This window comes from Typopeltis vanoorti, chromosome 23 (assembly GCF_054136105.1).
Source record: "Typopeltis vanoorti isolate ZY-2024b chromosome 23, IOZ_Tvanoo_1.0, whole genome shotgun sequence".
In the NCBI taxonomy this organism is placed as follows: domain Eukaryota; kingdom Metazoa; phylum Arthropoda; class Arachnida; order Uropygi; family Thelyphonidae; genus Typopeltis; species Typopeltis vanoorti.
In genome coordinates, this window is record NC_143571.1 from 41,847,012 (window position 1) to 41,865,527 (window position 18,516).

The 18,516-nt window shown below is 34.9% G+C and overlaps 1 protein-coding gene across 1 annotated transcript in view; it reads left to right on the forward strand.

Annotated features, from left to right (window-relative positions):
- Positions 1–18,135, forward strand: part of RpS27 (ribosomal protein S27) — a 44,396-nt gene extending 26,261 nt beyond the window's left edge. Inside the window, exons 2-4 of the mRNA XM_090412635.1 lie at positions 6,276–6,384; positions 12,009–12,119; positions 18,051–18,135. Of these exons, the coding sequence (XP_090268761.1) occupies positions 6,276–6,384; positions 12,009–12,119; positions 18,051–18,079 (249 nt within the window). The 3' untranslated portion in view covers positions 18,080–18,135. The remainder of the gene's footprint in view (positions 1–6,275; positions 6,385–12,008; positions 12,120–18,050) is intronic.
- The last annotated feature ends 381 nt before the right edge of the window (positions 18,136–18,516 follow it).

Sequence of the window (18,516 nt, forward strand, 5' to 3'; positions counted from 1 at the left end):
GTATTGAGCGAAAATTTAAAGAGGCCTGTGAAATTATGAACCTCTTAATTGTAACAATAATAGTGGTTTAAAATTTTCAGAAATATGGATGGTCCATATTTTACCCACATAATCTTTTGTTCTAAGAGTTCATTATAAATTATTAGGACTGTAGTAATCTAGAATCTTAGTTTTAATATAACACACTTATGCTAAATTATCGATTGGGCTACCAATATTGCTGTATGAAAAGTATTAATATTGATTTGTTCTGTGATGATGATGATGATGTTATAGGATATAGATAGCTTTGTACGTTTTTTTACTAGCAGTCAGGCCAGTAGAATAACAGTTGATCAAATCATTGTCGCTTTGGCAAACTGAAATATGTTATCTATGACTATCTATAAGATCTATGACAGCTGGATGAATTCCAGATGTTGCCTATGACAGGCAAAGAGATAAACCTGGTGATGGTAGCAGTAAATCTAAATAGTCCATTAAGATGTTAAGGAGGACAAAAAATTTCTCCGTAGCATTCTCTGCAGCTCCTTAATTTTATAAGTCATGCATTCTGTTTAACTGTTATCACCCTTATTTTCAAACTAGGTTCTAGTTACTACTGATTGGAAATGCATTGATGTTACCAATGAGTTTCCCAAGTATGTCATAGTGTCTGCTTTTAAAATTGGCTTTTTCTGGCCATCCCATGTCACAACTACAGGATCACTTGCATCCGGTGGCAACATGGTGATTGTTTTCTCTTATCAGTTTTTACATATCAGATTCAACTCTAGTGTTTCCTCCTCCATATCCTGTGGGTAGTAGTGACCTTTAAGCAGCTCAAGGTATGTGTTCTGTAATGCATGAATTTAGTCTTCCTGCAGAATCTCTATATCACCCTTGCTGACAATTGTCTTCTCATCTTATTCCCTAATTCAGGCCCTTTGAAAACCACCTCCTGTGTATTTATCTGGTAAGCTCCTCTTGATCATATCATCTCTTCCTATTTACCAATCTCTGTAAAATACATTTCCTCAGCCGGTCATCATAGTATTTCATAAACCCAATTCTCTCACACCTTTTTTAATGACACTTCCTTAATTTCCAGGGATGACCTCTTGTTCTTCCATCACTATCGCACAGCTGAAATATTTACCCTGCATCAATCTTGTAAAAAAACATTTTAGTATTTAAATGTTTGCATCGTATCCCCCTCTTCTCTGCTTATCTACGATGTCCATAATCCACAAACTCGAAATCTATCAATGTAGGGATCATTTTTTATACCACTCACCAACTTAGTCACTCTCCTCTGAACGCTCTTCACAACTTCCTCATCACCAAGGAATCCATAGGAGTTTGCATAAATATTACTTGCAACATTCAGTAGGGAAACTGCTTTTTTAATTATTGCAATGCTTTATTTCTCTTTCTCTCTTATATAATATAAAAATATAAATCGGGCGAGTATGCTAGGCGTGTAGTACACATCCCTGGAATAGCAATATCACCAATACGAAGGTGGGTTGAAAAGTTCTCGGCCTCACAATGAAAAAACAAATTCATAATTTCAAAATTATTTTTATTTGTCAACATAAACTCCCTTAAGACTAATACGTTTATTCCAGCGATGTGCCAGCACCATTATACCGTCCCTGTAGTGGTTCTCAGTAAGATCTGCAAAATACCCCTCTACAGTTGCAATCACCTCTTTATTTGAAGAAAAGCGCTGACCTGCGAGGAAGAGCTTGTTTTGGGAAGGGAGAGTGTCAGGGGGAGCCAAATCTGGGGATTAGGGTGGATGTTCCAACAATTCATAGTGCAGATTCCTTAATTTTCCCATTGCCAAAACACCTTTCTGGGTAGAAACATTGTCCTGATGAAAGATGATTTTTTTTTTTTCACAAACCAGGTCTTTTCTCATGAATTAAATTAGTCTGGTTAAAAGACCAGATTAATATTCCCTGGTTATTGTTTTACCCTTTTCAAGATTAATAAACAAAATGCCTTTAGCATCCCAAAACACCGATGCCATGACCTTTCCTGCTGATAGAACCGACTTTGTCTTTGGTGCTGAACAGCTGGCTTCTGTCCACTGTTTGGATTCTGGTGTGTAATGGTGAATCCAAGTCTCATCCATAGTAATAAATCGACATGCAAAATCGGTTTTATTCTTGTTAAAACGCTCCAGGCACTTCATATTTTCATGTGAGTGTGTTTTTAATCTGCTGTGAGCAAGCAGCCATTCATCTTGTGCGAGCTTTTTCATTTTCAATTCTTCATGCAACATATATCCTAGACGTTCTTTTGAAATGCCTGTAGTTTCAGCAATTTCATGCACTTTGACTCGCCAGTCATCCAATACCATACCCATGCACTTGGTCAATGATTTCTGGTGGTGTTGCACTTTTTGGACATCCTTCATGTGGATCATGTTCAAGGCTGGTACGGCTACCTTTAAACTCAGCAGCCCATTTCTTAATTGTTGAAATCGAAGGAGAAGAATTCCCGTAAACTTTTATGAACTTCGAATGAATTTCTTTTGGCATTAAATTTTACAAAGAATTTCATAACTGCACGATTCTCCATTTCAAGGAATACAGACAACACTTTTGCTTCAGACAGCTGTATAAAACAAACTACGTGATAGAATGACTTGCAATTTCACATGGATGCTTTTGACAGATGTACCAACTTAGAAAAAAAATCTTGTCAATAGTGTTGCCATCTATGTTCGAAGCAGAACTTTTCAGACCACCCTCATAGCATCAGGGGGGGTGTCAGTTAAAGACGTAACTATTCTATCTTCGGTTGCTAACAGTTTCCATGCTGTACTCACTTTGGAGGTGACTAAGTTTATGAATGTTCCATTCAGAACAAAGTTACATACTGGAGTATAAAGCAGGAAATTACGACCAGCGAACTGAGGCGATACTGAGTTCAGTGAAATGGTATCGGTTAAAGGATACAATGATATCAATTGTGTGTGGGAAGATTTTAGAAAATACTTTTGTCCCGAGATTTCGAAGAATCTCGGGACAAAATTAAGAGTCAAATGGATGAGTAATCTTAAGGAAGAGATTCGTAATAAACGGATGATGTGGAAGGAATACTGTGTGCATATGGATGATGTCTGTTATGAAAATGACAAGCAACAGGCTAGAAAAGTCATAACTGTTGTTTGAAAAGACCAAATTGGTGGTGGGAAGATGATATAGCTGGAACTCAGTGACAGGAAAGCTCAGATAAATTTATTGAACTGATTCCTAACCATACCAGTTTTGTTTATTCTGTTATCTCTTTTGGGAATTAATTTGGTATCTTTGCTAAAAATTGTGAATAGAAAAGCATATTTTACTTGTTCTACAGGTTGCCATTGAGAAAGTTTTCCATGTTCCTATATGTTTTTTTTATTATCGCTCCTTATAATGCCATATTTGATACAGCAGCTAATAAAGAATCCTGAAAATCTTATACTTTTTTTTAGTTTAAAAGTATATCATCTGCATAAAGAACAGTTTAATATATAGGTAACCCTCGTATAACTACTTATACAACGCTGTTTCAATATAACTCAGTCTACAATTGTAGTATCCCTTGTTGAACTTATACAACAAGGGATACAACTCGGTTTCGATATAAGACAATCTACAAACTAGTAATCCTTTATCTTTTCATATATTTTTCAACGTGTGACTTAAAAATCAAATTTCATCTTCGTTAAATTTGCGTCTGCCTGTATTGCACATGTAGTTATGTAGTGAATTTATATTAGGGGAAAATACCCTTTAGCACACATGTGCATCAATTGTTTACCGTATAAAGTGTTTATTGTTGAAATTTGTCTTCGTTTTCTACCAGGAAAGTGCATTAAAAATCATTGTGTTAATCTCAGGCTGAGCACTTCATTTTTTGGTGAGTTACAATATGTAATGCTTTTTTTTTTTTTTTCCTTCATGTAAAAAAATGTATTTTTATAATAATGGCGATATGGTTGAAAATGAAATTAGTGAATTAACTGATGAGGAAATAGATTTAAATGAGGAGGAACTGGTATAATTAATAGATGACATCGAACCAAGTGCAGGGAAAGTTCTGCTGAAGATTCTGATTGCGAAGAATTTGGTTTAAAGAAATTAGCAGAAAGCAGAAGCATTGAACTTGGCAAGAATTTTATGGATAATGATCTCTCAGGGGAGCGTTCCAGAAAATTCACGAGACAATTGGATATTTGTTTAGCACCATATTATGAACTTAATAAAAAAAATTGCAGCATAGTGGTAAGCAAGGTCTTATTACTGACTTGATAACTAAACCAGCCGAAGTATGCAATGAGAATTATACAAATGAGAGATTTCAAGTGATGACGACATCTGGCCACTCGTAAATAAAGACCATCAATGAAATGTTAGTTTTGAAGGGAGTGATGATTAAAATATGCGCTTTATTTTATTTTGCCTAAAACATTTATGCATTATATTTTAGACTGTCGACCCTTTCATGGAATCCTTGATCCCTCATTGATCCCAATCATGTTAAATAAATGAAGTTCTTACCATCCAGAAATGTTGATTTCCATCCCAGTTAGTGGAATAAAGCTAGGTGAATATTTGAAAACATTTGACGACAACTCAAGTGACAGTGTAAGACGTGCCTAGTGAGTATTGTCATCTACATCAACTTTAAAGCAGTTGTTTTCAAGATTACAACAAAAAATTATGTAAGCCATGTAATTTGATGTGCTGTTTTTGGCCACCTTTGCAATATACCTTCTAAACATCAATTCTCTAGAGGTGCATGATTCCCATAAGTCCCTTGCCTCATGAAATTCTTTTAGTTCAGTTCTATCGATATAGTAAATAGCATGTGATCTCTTCCTCCAGAGAATTGATGTTTAGAGGGCATATTGCAAAGATGGCCAAAACAGCACATCCAATTACATGGATGTGCTGTTTTGACCATCTTGTTGTTGAAGAACACACTGACAATTTGGATAGGGAAGATATTGTTCCACTTTATAAATTGTTAATGAGGCCACATCTGGAACTTTACACAGATCTGGTAGTCTGGATTACTTGGTGAAAAAGTGGTGGAGAGGATTCAGTCAGGTGACAGAGCTAGCTGTTGAAAGTTTTTTTCTTGGTTATAAATTAAATTAAACTTATAATTTCTTGACATTTAATGCAAATGTTTTTTTCTAGCATAACTAGCAAATATATTATTTCAAGTGTTGAAGTGTCAGGCAGTCAGCCAATAATTAAAAACGGCTTGCTCTGGCAGCCAATTTTGCAAAAACTGCCAAATTATGGATCCCTGTTTTATAATTGCTACTATGCTATTAACTCAGATTTAGAGTTATTACTCATACCATTGAACAAAGGATAAAGCATCTTACATCATACAAAATTACCAGCCTACTCTAGTTATGCTTTTATAATCTATAAATACTGATGACAAATGGTAACCATTTGTAATCGCAGTATTTCGATTTTTTTTTAGAACTGATTGTTATGGTATGAGATTACTTCAGATACAATAATTTCAGTTCATCTTTTTACTTTTGTCTAGAAATCCACATTTTCCTTATATATATATATATATATATATATATCATAATGGCTATATTGATATCCATTGCAATTTGTTGGCTGAGACCACATATGTGGATTAACCTGAACATGGTGTGTCACTTTGATCAGATAATGCTTTAACATTTTTATGAATACTATTAACTGCAAACATGAAAAGCACTCTTAAGTATTATTAAATAATAGTGTATTATTAATGCTGGTAGTTTGGCTTTGCTGGCCTGGTTGGCTGAGTGGTTTGTGTATCTGCTATCCAGCCAAAAGGTTGTGTGTTCGAATCCCGCTGTGGGCATGGGTGTTTGTGATTATCTGAAGATACTAGTGATGGTGGGCAGTAGATAGCAATTGTGTAGATGTGGTCTCTGTAGTTGGTGGATTGAGTGGTAGAGACGTAGAGTAGGTGCCCTTCTTTGATGAGTCTTTGGACTCCTTGAGGATGTCATGTCGTAATAATACTAATAGTGTTTCTGTGTGGTTGAAAATGTGTCCTGAATATAACGTGTAAAAATATCCATTCCCAGGATGCATTTCATTTGAGCTTGCTTTTTTTTTTTTTTTTTGGTCTGTTTATTAAGTAATGTACAATTGCCAAATGAGTTTTTTCCTGCAAAAATTTATGATAAAATTTTTTCTGGTTTGCACATATACCAATATAAATCGATTTTTAATGATGTTCAAAATAAGTAGCGCAATTTATTTCTTTAGTTGGCCAAAGATCTGCTTCATCCATCTGCAGATGAAGAGAGACGGAAATGCAAGCTTAAGAGACTTGTTCAACATCCAAACTCCTTTTTCATGGATGTTAAATGCCCTGGTAAGTTTTTTTCTTATCTGAAACTGAAAGAGTTTGAATTAACTGTCAAAATAATAACACAATGATTACATTTTACCATTAATTCTTTATAAATAAAACTACTCCTAGTTGTTACAGTTTCTATTCAGAAAAGACTCCAAGCTTGGCAGTAATACTGAGCTAGCTGAATGGAAGCCTTTGGCCAAGCAGGATGTAAAAGTCAGCCAAGGTAGTCCTTGGCTGACTTTTTGCACGCATTTTGCAAGTGGGATTTTTTTTTTTTTTTTTTTTTTTTTTTTTGGATAAAAATAAATCAATTGTAAATAACAAATGTCTATACAATTCCTAACTTTTAGGTTTTTTACCTCTAACAAACTGAAGTTTGGTATGCATAGTATACTTCATTTTCTTATAGTGGAAGGCTTATTCTAATGAATCCTTTAACCTCCCTACCATCCATGGCTTGTTTCATATCCACCAAAATATGGATATGAAGCATATGATAAGGTTGAAGAAACATGGATAAGAAGTGCTATCAATTATCTCCATTAAGAGGTGTGATAATCCTTCATATTCCATTTAACCGGATTAAGTGGCATTCATTGCTGCATCTCAGTTCTACTGTACTTTCTTACCTTGCATTTCTTGCTATGCAAAATATGCATAGTTCCTTACAGTGTATATGCATTGTAGCTGTAATTTCCAATAGTTATTGCTGAATGCATACAATGTTATTTTTCTAGTCCTTTTATCAGGGCCTCTGTTTCTCAGTTGGTATAGACAAGCCTTTTGGTTGGAATGACCTAGGTTTGAATCCATTATATGATGAGAGCAACCTTTATCAGGTGTTTTCAAATAGTGAGTTATGCAGTCTCATATTGAGGTGGAGGGTTTTTCTCCCAGGCAATTGGGTATTTTGTCTCCCAGAAGAAAACCAGCCCCCATGGACATGTGCCTACATGCATAGGATACTAAATACGAGGTGAAAGAGATTAGAACCTTACCATCGTATCTTTTTACTGTACATTATGGATCTTAGGTAGACTTAGTCAATCTCCTAGATGGAGATGACACTTGACATGATCTTTTATCATGTGATTAATGTTAGGACAAAATAAGCAGCCATCACTGGGTATAAAAAATATGTTTGCAAAATAGATTCATTGAAAACATCAACTACATTTTCGGTGCTTTTTTTTTTTTTATATATATATATAAATTCTACATCAAATTGTTTACATACCCTTAGGGTGTACAGGATATTACAGTAGTAGTACTTGAAATGGTTACATCATTGACTTCCTATCAACAATTTTCCTGCTAATTAATCTGTTATCTGTCAGGACGAATGATCTTATATTTTAGTGCTCCTTACTATATCAAATTAATCTGCCTGTATCTTGGTCTTACTTTGGTTTTTTCCTACAATCCTGGCATTGGCCAAAAGTGCTTGCTTTGTTAATAGTGTAAAATTTCTTCTTGTATCTTCATTTTTAATGTAATTCTGCATTTAATGCCCCTTACTCTCCTAATCTGTCTCAGAACTCATATCTGTAGCCTCCAGTTAAGTGTTTTTGTTTCTTATCCAGCTCTCAGATCCATAAGTTAAAATTGATTTTGCAGCTAGTTTAGTGTTTTGAGTCATTTCTTTATCATTACATCCTTTTCCTAGGCATTCACTGCATATCATTGTGGATTGCATCTCTTTAAGCTTTGATGGTGAAGTGCTTCAGGGCTCTATTTTGTCACTCTTTCTCCTATACATAACTTTTAATGGTATTTTTTCTTTTCTTTTTTATTAATCGATTGTGATTAGTTTTTCCAATCATTTTCAACCTATGAAACCAGATATAGCAGTGTGATACTTGCTTAAAATGAACAAAATGAGATTGATTTGAAGATCCACAGTTAAAAACCAAAGACAGAAGCATTTGCTAATTGTAATTTTGATTTGAAAGCATTTCCTTCCTTGTGTGACTAGCATATCAAATGTGCAGGCTGGAAATGTATTATATATTCTCTCTCTCTCTCTCTCTCTCTCTCTCTCGTTATCCAGGCATTCTTCTTACTTTATGTGGATTCATCTGGGTGATTGTTTATCTGTGCAATAGGTTCTGGCCTTTTCCTAATTGTAAAATCTCTTTTCCTGCATCCAATACTTGTTTCTTTTCTTATATCTTCATTCCCTATTTTGTCTTGCAATTTTGATGTTTAGCATGGCTCCTCCATTCTGTTTGGTTATTGACCATGTGTCATAATGGGGATAATGCATTGGTTGAAAAATTTGGTTGTTTTCTGATTTGATTTTACTACAGAAATTTTTTTCAGTTTGCCAAAAACTATCCAGCCTGGCTGGATTCTCCTTTTTATTTCTTCATGAATTCTTCTTTTGCTTAATGTAAAGGTTCTACTAAGGTACTTGCTCTATTTCCTTGTTGTATATTATTTGTTCTTCTATTATTTGGTTCCCTTTGATATTTGTCATTTTAGTATTTTCATAGTTTATGTATAACCTGCTTTTGATACTGTATTTAATTCATTCATCATTTCTTCTGTTTTTTTGTTTGCTAGTATTACAGTATCATCTGGATATTATAAATTTAGTTTTTTAAAATTAATACGAGGGTTGTTTGAAAAGTTTGGTAAAAAAAAAAAACGTTAAAACACTTTTTTTGGAAAAAAATCACCTTTATTTCTCAATATAGTCTCCATCGAGGTCTACACATTTGGTCCAGCAAGCTTCCAATTTTTTCATCCCATCTAAAAAAAGTAGGATTTGTCAAATTGTGCAAAATAGTCATTTGACAGCCTTGATGACATTCTCATTCGAAGAAAATTTTCAAGTTAAGTTTGGGAACAATAATGGCCATGTTCGGAGAATACAGTCGATGTGGAACCAATTCGAACCTCAATTGGTGCAATTTTGCCATTGCGGCGGATGTGTGGGATGCATTGTCTTGATGAACTTTTTTGTGCACCAATCATGGGCGTTTTTAATTCAGTTCTTCTTTTAAACAGTCCAACAATGTTGCATAATAGACTCCTGTTATTTATTGTCTTGCCCTTTTCCAAATAGTCTATCATGATAATTCCTTGGGAATACCAAAAAACAGTGGCCATCACCTTCCCAGCTGACAAAGTGGTCTTCACTTTTTTCGGTGCTCTTTCACTGGGCATTGTCCACTGTTTTGACTGCTGCTTGGACTCAGGACTTGAACTACTGGGTGTGTAGTGGTGGATCCAAGTTTCATGTACGGTCATGAATCAGTGCAAAAAATCCTGCTAATTGCGATTAAACATCGCCAAACACATGCGTTTTTGATCAACAGTCAACAATCGCAGCACCCATTGTGCTGCGATTGTTGATTGTTGTTCCATAACAATACCATGGATTTTGTCAATAATTTCTTTCGTAGTGGTCTAAGTCAGGTGTCCGGAGTGCACTTCATCTTCAATGGACTTATGACCACGTTTAAACTCATTTATCCAAAATTAAATAGGCTTTGTTGCTGCAGTCTCCATAACTGCATCTAACTCGGCAGGTATCTTCTTTTCTCCAACAGATTTTTTGTTTTCTGTGGGATTTAACCATTTTATCTTTTGCAATCTTATATGCACTTTCTATTATTAGATTTTCCTGTATATTATCCATTTGGAAATTTCTGTTTTTGTTCATGTTATTTCTTTGATTGTATAATTTTTTTGCAGTGTTATGCAACCTTCTGTTTTTTTTTATATTTCGCTTAGTCCTATTATATCCCATTTCATATGCAATTCCATGTTTTTATCATTTGTTAATATTTTTGCATTGCATTGTATGTAGCGATAATGAGATTAGTTTTCTTACACTTGTTTTTATTATTTTGTTTTGGAGTAACATGTCTGGTCCAATAGCTCAGTTTCTCTGCTGAGCTAGGTTCTGGATATTGTAAGGCCAAGTAATGCTGGTTACTGTGGACTCATTCTTGTATTTAGTGTACTCGTGGTTTTAATAGGGTGTGGTTGTCTTTTCTCCCACAATAACAGATCACCTTGGAGTAGCCAATCTAACTGGACCTGTGGAATGTCATAATTGATATTATGACTCTTGTTGTCCTCAAGGATAAGTAACCTGCCTCTTTTCCTACACAGCTCTGCATCAGAATGTCTGAGTGACTAGTAAGCAAGCTCTATAGTTAGCTTCTACATTCCAGTGGGTATCAGATGTTGTTAGGAAGCTCCTGCTCTGAAGTACCTTTGCACCCAGTCTGTGAAGCCTTCTTATTCTAGTTCCTCAGTATTGACCTGTCTGGCTTGAGAAGGCCCTATTGGTAGAATATACAACCATGGGCATAACTCAATACATCCTTGCAAAACATGCAAGTCCCCTTCACCATATCAAGGTGGGGATTCCAGTGAAGAAGTGATATACATTACTTATATTTGATTTTAAACTTTTCTGGTAAACAGATATTTATTAGAAAATATTAATACAGAAAACTCAAATATTTCTATTAATTTGTGTTATCTGATTTGATTTATTCCTAAATATGGTACATTAAATATGATTCAGCATTTTGACTTCCATCCATTAAAGATTATAAACCTATAGTGCATTAGCATTATGGGAACCTTGCTCTGTTATTATTATACAGGTATCTCCATGGGGTAAGAAGACCCATTGTGGAAGATCCATTATTCACCTTCTAGCCATCATTCATACAATACCTATCATACCTACCTCTCCATGAACTTGTTCACTGATGAAGCACTCAGACCTCTCGCAACTCATTCCACCATTCACCACCCTCCAAGCAAAAAAAATATAGTCCTTAACACCCTTTCTAACAACACTCTTACACAACTTCCACTGGCGATCCCTTATTCTCTCCCTTGCCATGTGCTGAAAAATGTCTGTCAATCTTATAAAACTCCTTAAATGCTTCTATTGTCTCCTTTTTTTTTGTCTATCAGTTAATTTTTGAAGCCTACATACATTCAATCTATTCTCATAGGGAGCATTCCACAGATCTGCCATAATTTTTGTCCTGCTGGATCTGCCCCACAGCTTCATCTGCATGGAATCTGGGAGTCCAAATCTGTGCATAGTAGTAGTATGGATCGCAATTTCTCTTAAATTAATTTTGTTCATTGTTGAAGGAATATCGTATATCCATTCTTTCATAGCCAAGTTTTGAAGCTTGAAAATCACTGATATGAGATTGCTAAATAACAGTTTGTCAGGTCTGTGAAACCTTAAAATCTGAAACACTAATAATTATATAACAAACATACAGGTTCCTTCGTAGGGGTAAGTGGTGTCTTAAGTAATGCACTAACAAGATAACTCAGATGCCAGAATTTGTATTCTCAATCTCTCCAGTCAGTTCCGAAACTAATATTTCAGAATATTTGGCTACGATGGAATGATTTTTAACATCCTTTCATTCAGAACAATTTTATATTTGAAACTTGACTGAGCTCTTTAGGTGTTTAAATATAAATGAAGCTGTGTGTGTGTGTGTGTGTGTGTGTGTGTGTGTGTGTGTGTGTGTGTGTGTGTGTGTGTGTGTGTGTGTGTGTGTGTGTTAAAACCATCAAAAGTTCATTGCATTTTTGTTTTTTTTTATATATGTACATATTATAATGCACTTTTTTTTTAATAGGATGTTACAAGATAACCACTGTGTTTAGCCATGCTCAAACTGTAGTTTTGTGTGTTGGTTGCTCCACAGTGTTATGCCAACCAACTGGAGGCAAAGCAAGATTAACAGAAGGTAAGTTATTTATTATTGATACCTGGAGTTTGTCGTGCAATTTTTGGTAAATGCAAAACAATTTTGTAAAGTACTGTCAAACTGCTTGGATTTTGATGGTTTTATTTGATTAGCAGTTTTCTCCAAAATGTTTTCTGTTAAAAAAATTTCTAAACTCTTCCCAAAGATCAACTTGCTAGTTCACAAATTCATTTTTGGTAGATAGATTTCTGCATTGTTTCCATTTTCCCCAAGCCATCAATTGGACCCTCCAGCTTCTTGGATGGACAGTGGAAAGTTTCATTAGCTGAGAAAATGTTGAAAAAATTGGGAAAGCGGGAATAAGTGATACATTAAACAATTCTTATCTTTCTGTTGCTGAGTAAGTTAATATCCTTGTGGATTTTTTTTTTTTTGGGGGGGGGGTCAGTTAATGAGAAAATGAATTGGTTATAATTCAGAAGCAGATTCTTGACTTACGTTAACTGTGGTTTATGTTTCTGCTGTTATCCCATAACTGGAAATTTATGGGTCCTTGACTTCCCTATCAATATTGACAGTGCTTCTTTCATTGCTTTTAGATGAACATAATAGACTGGTAAACGAATAAGTGGTTGAATTCAGAAAACAGTATGATTTGTGTATTTATTATGCTTTATTTCTTTCTTTCCTGGAACAACCTTAAAGATTTGACAGTATTGGAGTCCTGAGAAGATTAATTTGGAAGAAAATTATTAATAAGGAATTAGTAATGATGTAAACTTTTCATGTGCTATCATGTATAACTATAATTAATTATAATATATCTTAAGCACCCTATCTTATACATAGGGATGCTTAAGGGTCAAAGCTGTATAACTGAGAGGAGACCTCCACATAGCATCTAAAGGAATGAGGAGAACCGACCAGGACTTCTGAAATAATGTAAAATCCTCACCTTCTCGTGGTGCACCCTGCTGGGTATCTACCTGGATACTGAATGGGTGAGGATGAGCTGGCAATTTAGGATTTAGCTAACTAAATTGTATTCTTTATTGGCTTAAACCACGATACAAAATTGTTACAATTCACAGAATTTCATGCCAAACCGGGCATCGCCCGGTTAAACAAGGTCCCCATTGTTTTTGCCAGGGAACCAGGGCGAACAGTGAAAAGTCAGCTACTGGAACAAATCTAAAAAGCACACCCCAACTCAACAACACCAGAGTTAAAGATCGGTACTATCAACATAAGAAGCCTGAATGGCAAAGAAATGGAGCTAGCTGAGGAATTAGATAAGTACCAGATCGACATAATAGGGGTGACTGAAACAAAAAAGACCAAAACTGGTGAGATCTTTCTGAGCAATAAATACAAAATGTTATATTCAGGCAATGACAATCAAGGAAAAGAAGGAGTGGCCATAGTATTCAACACTAAATACGAGGCTAATCTTCTTGAATGGCAGTCAGTCTCAAGTAGAGTAATGTGGGCAAATATGAGAATGGGGAACTGGACAATGAGACTTTGTTGTGCCTATGGGCCCACAGAAGGTTCTACTAAAGTAGAAGTGGAGGAATTTTTTGAGGCTTTAGAAAAAGCAACTGACACAATGAAAAAGGAAAAGTTGGTCCTTGTTGGGGATCTAAATAGCAGAGTAGGAAATGATTGTGAGACATACAAAAATATTTTGGGAAAATTTGGAGAAAAGAGCAAAGCTAATAATAATGGCAAATATCTGTTGGATTTCTGCTCAGGACATGGACTGGTTATTACTAACACCATGTTCCAACATAAAAATGTGGACAAATTCACATGGAGAGAAGAGGCTAGGAATAAGAAAAGTCTCATTGACTATGTTATTGTTGATAGTGATGTTTCCTCCCTGGTGCAGGACACCAGAGTGTACAGAGGATTTGAAATTGGAAGTGATCTCTGTTTAGTCTTGAGCAGGATAAAATTGAATTTCATATTGAAAATAATAACTTGTAAGAAAGTTTTAAAGCAAATAAAAGTTGAGCAGCTCTCAGATGTGAACTGTAGACTAAAATACACAAAGATTACTGAAGGAAAAATGAAAGAGTTTGAGAACAGGAATCAATCAGTGGCAAACTCAGAAGAAAACATTGATTGTTTCTGCCAGAGAGGCATGTGGTGAGGTTGTCTGCAAGGATTTTAAAAAAAAAAAAAAAAAAAAAAATCAGAACTCCTTGGTGGACACAGGAAGTTAAAGAGGCGGTGAAGGAAAAGAAGAAAGCATATCAAAAGTTCCTGTCAAATAAGCCAGCTTGTGCTCTTAGAGAATACAGAGACAAATGCAAGAATGCAAAACACTATGTAAAACTAGCTTTAAAAAAAATCATGGGAGAACTTTGGCAAGAACATAGAAAATAAATATCAGGAAGTGGTGAGGTATTCTGGAGGTTGTTGAAGAAGCTTAGGAATGGAAGAAAGAGTGCTGTAAAAGGAGTTAGAGATGATAAAGGTGAAATGAAAACGGGAAAAAGATATCATTGAAGTATAGAGTAATTACTTGGAAAAATTGGTAAATGAAACAAAAAATTATATCACAGTGTAAAAAAACACTCAACAGCATACAGTCAGGGATACATATCCATACTTGAAGTGGAAAAAACCGTCAAAGGCTTGAAATGTGGAAAGGCAGCAAGAATAGATGATATTCGACCAGAAATGCTGAAGTGTGGTGGTATAAAAGTCTTACAATGGCTGCACTGCATAGTTCAGAAGGCCTGGACAGAGGGACGAATTCCTGATGACTGGAGTAGAGCTCTCATAGTACCCATATATAAAAATGGAAATAAAACAATGTGAAAATTACAGAGGCATTTCATTACTGAGTGTTCCTGGCAAGATCTATGCAAGTATATTCGAGAAACGGTTGAGAAGAATTATGGAAGAAAAGCTTGGTGAAGAACAAGCTGGATTCAGGTCAAATAGAGGCTGTCAGGATCAGATCTTCACTTTATGACAAATAGTCAAGAAAGCATGGGAATATAACGAAGATCTGTATTTAAGTTTTTTCGATTTGGAAAAGGCATATGAAAAGGTGCCAAGAGAGAAGCTATTCAATACGCTACAGTTATATGGTGTCAATGGGGCATTATATCAAGCAATACTTAGTCTTTATTTGAGTTGTAAGTCAGCAGTTAGAATTGAAGGAAGTACAGGAAGATGGTTTAATGTTAAATCTGGTGTGAGACAAGATTGTACATTATACTTTCTGTTATTCATTATCTATATGGATCACATTATGAAGGAAAGTGGTATTAAACATGATATCAAAATTGGAGATGTTAATGTCAGCTCTTTGCTTTATGAGGATGATGATATACTTCTAAATAAATCCGCTACCAGTCTGCAAGATTCTCTGACTAAATTGAATAGCTGTTGTAATAGATGTGGTATGAAGGTCAGCAATAAAAAGACAAAGACAATGAAAATAGGCAGAATCATTGAAAATGTCAACTGTGTTGTGAATGGAGAACCTGTGGAACAAGTAAAACATTTCAGGTACTTAGGCACGATTTTTACATAAGATGGTAAATTAAATATAGAAATAGACAACAGAATCAGCAAAGCTGGTATGGTGGGAAGTCAATTGAATAAATTCATATGGAATAAGAGAGAAATTAGTCGGGACACTAAATTAGCTGTATACAAGACAGTGTTCAAACCAGTTTTAACTTATGAATCTGAGAGCTGGGTCAGAAGTAAAACACTTGACCAAAGACTAGAGACCGCAGATATGAGAGTTCTGAGAAAGATTATAGGTGTGAACAAATGGCATCAATGGCTATATCATATTAAAAACGAGGATATTAGGAAAGAACTTGACATTGTCAGCATCCAGGAATGAGTAAGCAGAGCTAATTAGGTGATATGATCGCTTAAACAGAATGGGTGAAGAAATATTAGCAAAACAAGTGTTCTCTGCCAGGTTGGCAGAAAAATGACCCAGAGGAAGACCAAGATATAGGTGGATTGATACTGTACAAAGGGCCTTAGATGATAGAAATATAAGATCTGATAATGATAATATTGGAGTCTTGACAAGTAATAGACTGATTTGGAGGAAAATTGTAGATAGGAAGTTAGTAATTATGTAAATTTTTCATGTAGTACTATCATATTCTGTACGCCCCCTGAGGGTACATGGCAAGAATTTGATGATAATCATTGACTATGTTATTGTCAATAGTGATGTTTTCTCCCTGGTGCAGGACATACAGTGTACATAGGATTTGAAATTGGAAGTGATAACGATTTAGTCTTGAGCAGGATAAAATTGAATTTTATTTTGAAAAGAACATTAAGAAAGTTTTAAAGCGAATAAAAGTTAAGCAGCTCTCGATGTGAACTGTAGACCAAACTACACAAACATTATTCAAGAAAAAATGAAACAGATTGAGAACAGGAACCAAATCTTGGAGATTCAGTAACAAATCCTGAAGAGAACATTGATTGATTCAGCCAGAGAGGCATGTTGTGAGGTTGTCTGCAAGGATAGAAAAATCAGAACTCCATGGTGAACACAGGAAGCTTAGAGGCAGTGAAGGTAAAGAAGAAAGTATATCAAAAGTTGCTGGCACATAATTCTGCTTGTGCTCCACTGTGTAAAACTAGATAAACATAAGAACATAGATTATAAATATCATGAATGGTGGCAAGATATTCTGGGGGTTGTTGAAGAAGCTCGGAAATAGTGCTGTAAAAGGAATTAGAGATGATAAAGGTGACATGAAAACAGGAGAAAAAGATATCCTTGAAGTATGGAGAAATTCCTTCAAAACATTTTGTTGTGTTGTGGCAGTTATTCGAAATGCTGCAATGAACAGATGGCATTAGTCGCAATATCGTATTAAAAATTAGGATATTAGGAAAGAACTTAACATTTTTAGCATCCAGGAATGTGTTAGCTAATCTGTTATGTGTCAAGACTGACGTTCCAACTCGAAATTATGAGATCTTATATTTCTATCTTCTAAGGCACTTTTTACTGTATCAATCCATATATCTTGGTCTTCTTCTGGGTCTTTTTCCTGCACCCTTGTAGAGAATACTTGTTTTGCTAATCTTTCCTCTCCCATTCTGTTTAAGTGACCATACCACCTGAGATTAGTTCTAACACATTTCTGGATGCTAGAAATCTCAAGTTCTTTCCTGATATTCTCATTCTTAATAAGATATTGCCATTGATGCCATCTGCCCATTGTAGCGTTTTCGAATAACTGCCACAACACAACAATTTTTTGAAGGATTTCTCCTGTTTTCATGTCTAATTCCTTTTACAAGCACTCTTTCCTCCATTTCTGAGTGTCTTCAACAACCTCCAGAATATCTTTCCGCCTTCTTGATATTTATTTTCTTACCAAAGTCTTCCCATGACTTTTGTTTATCTAGTTTTATGTAGTGTTTAGCTATCTTCCTTTGTCTCTGTTTTCTCTAAGAGCACAAGCTGACCTATTTGTCAGGAACTTTTGATGCATTCTTCTTTCTTTCACCAGCTCTTTAACTTCCTGTGTCCACCATGGAGTTCTGATTTTTCTGTCCTTACAGACAACCTCGCCACATGCCTCTCTGGCTGAATCAATCAGTTTTCTTCAATCATGTTTGTGTATTTTAGTCTACAGTTTGCATCTGAGAGCTGATCAACTTTTATTCATTTTAAAACTTTCTTATGTGTTCTTCTTTTCAATATGAAATATAGAATGATGGTACAGCATGACAGCCATTAGTCAAAACACTAATTTCCTTTTATGAAATGGCTATGAAAAAAATGTATATCATGAAAAATTAGATACCTGTGAACTGGCTGTGTAATGTTTGGTCATTTTGTGTATCTAGTTGCTTTTAAAATAACTTTCTTCCGTTCAGTAATAGTTTATTTTTTAAATTCAGTTCAAATTGTTACAACTATCTTGTAAATTTAATTGAATAATTTGTATGTTTCAGGTTGCTCATTCAGGAAGAAGCAACATTGAAGAAGCAGAATTTGAAAAAAATAAAAAAAATAAAAAATAAATGCCACAAAAATAAATTCCTGTTGGTTTTAATGAGTATTTTTACAATTTGATTTTACTGTATTGGAAGTTGTCAGTATTTGGTTACTTTGGGAAATGGCATTCAACAGCATGCATGCTTGTGTTTCAAGTTTGGTGGAAGAAAATAATGCTTGCAACAAGGACTGAAATAATTATTAAACTAAATATTTACATGCCCTTATTTCATTAGACTAAGCTAGCATTATCTAGAAATTTGAAAAACACTTGTAAGATAAACTGAAATATGAAGGAAAGTCATTCTTTGTCTGATGTTGGATTCAATTTGAATTCTTTGTTGTAGTCTTGTTATTAGTCTTTGTGATCATTGTACTCTTGCCTATCTATGAAAACTGTTGGGTAGTGCATTGGCAGAAGAC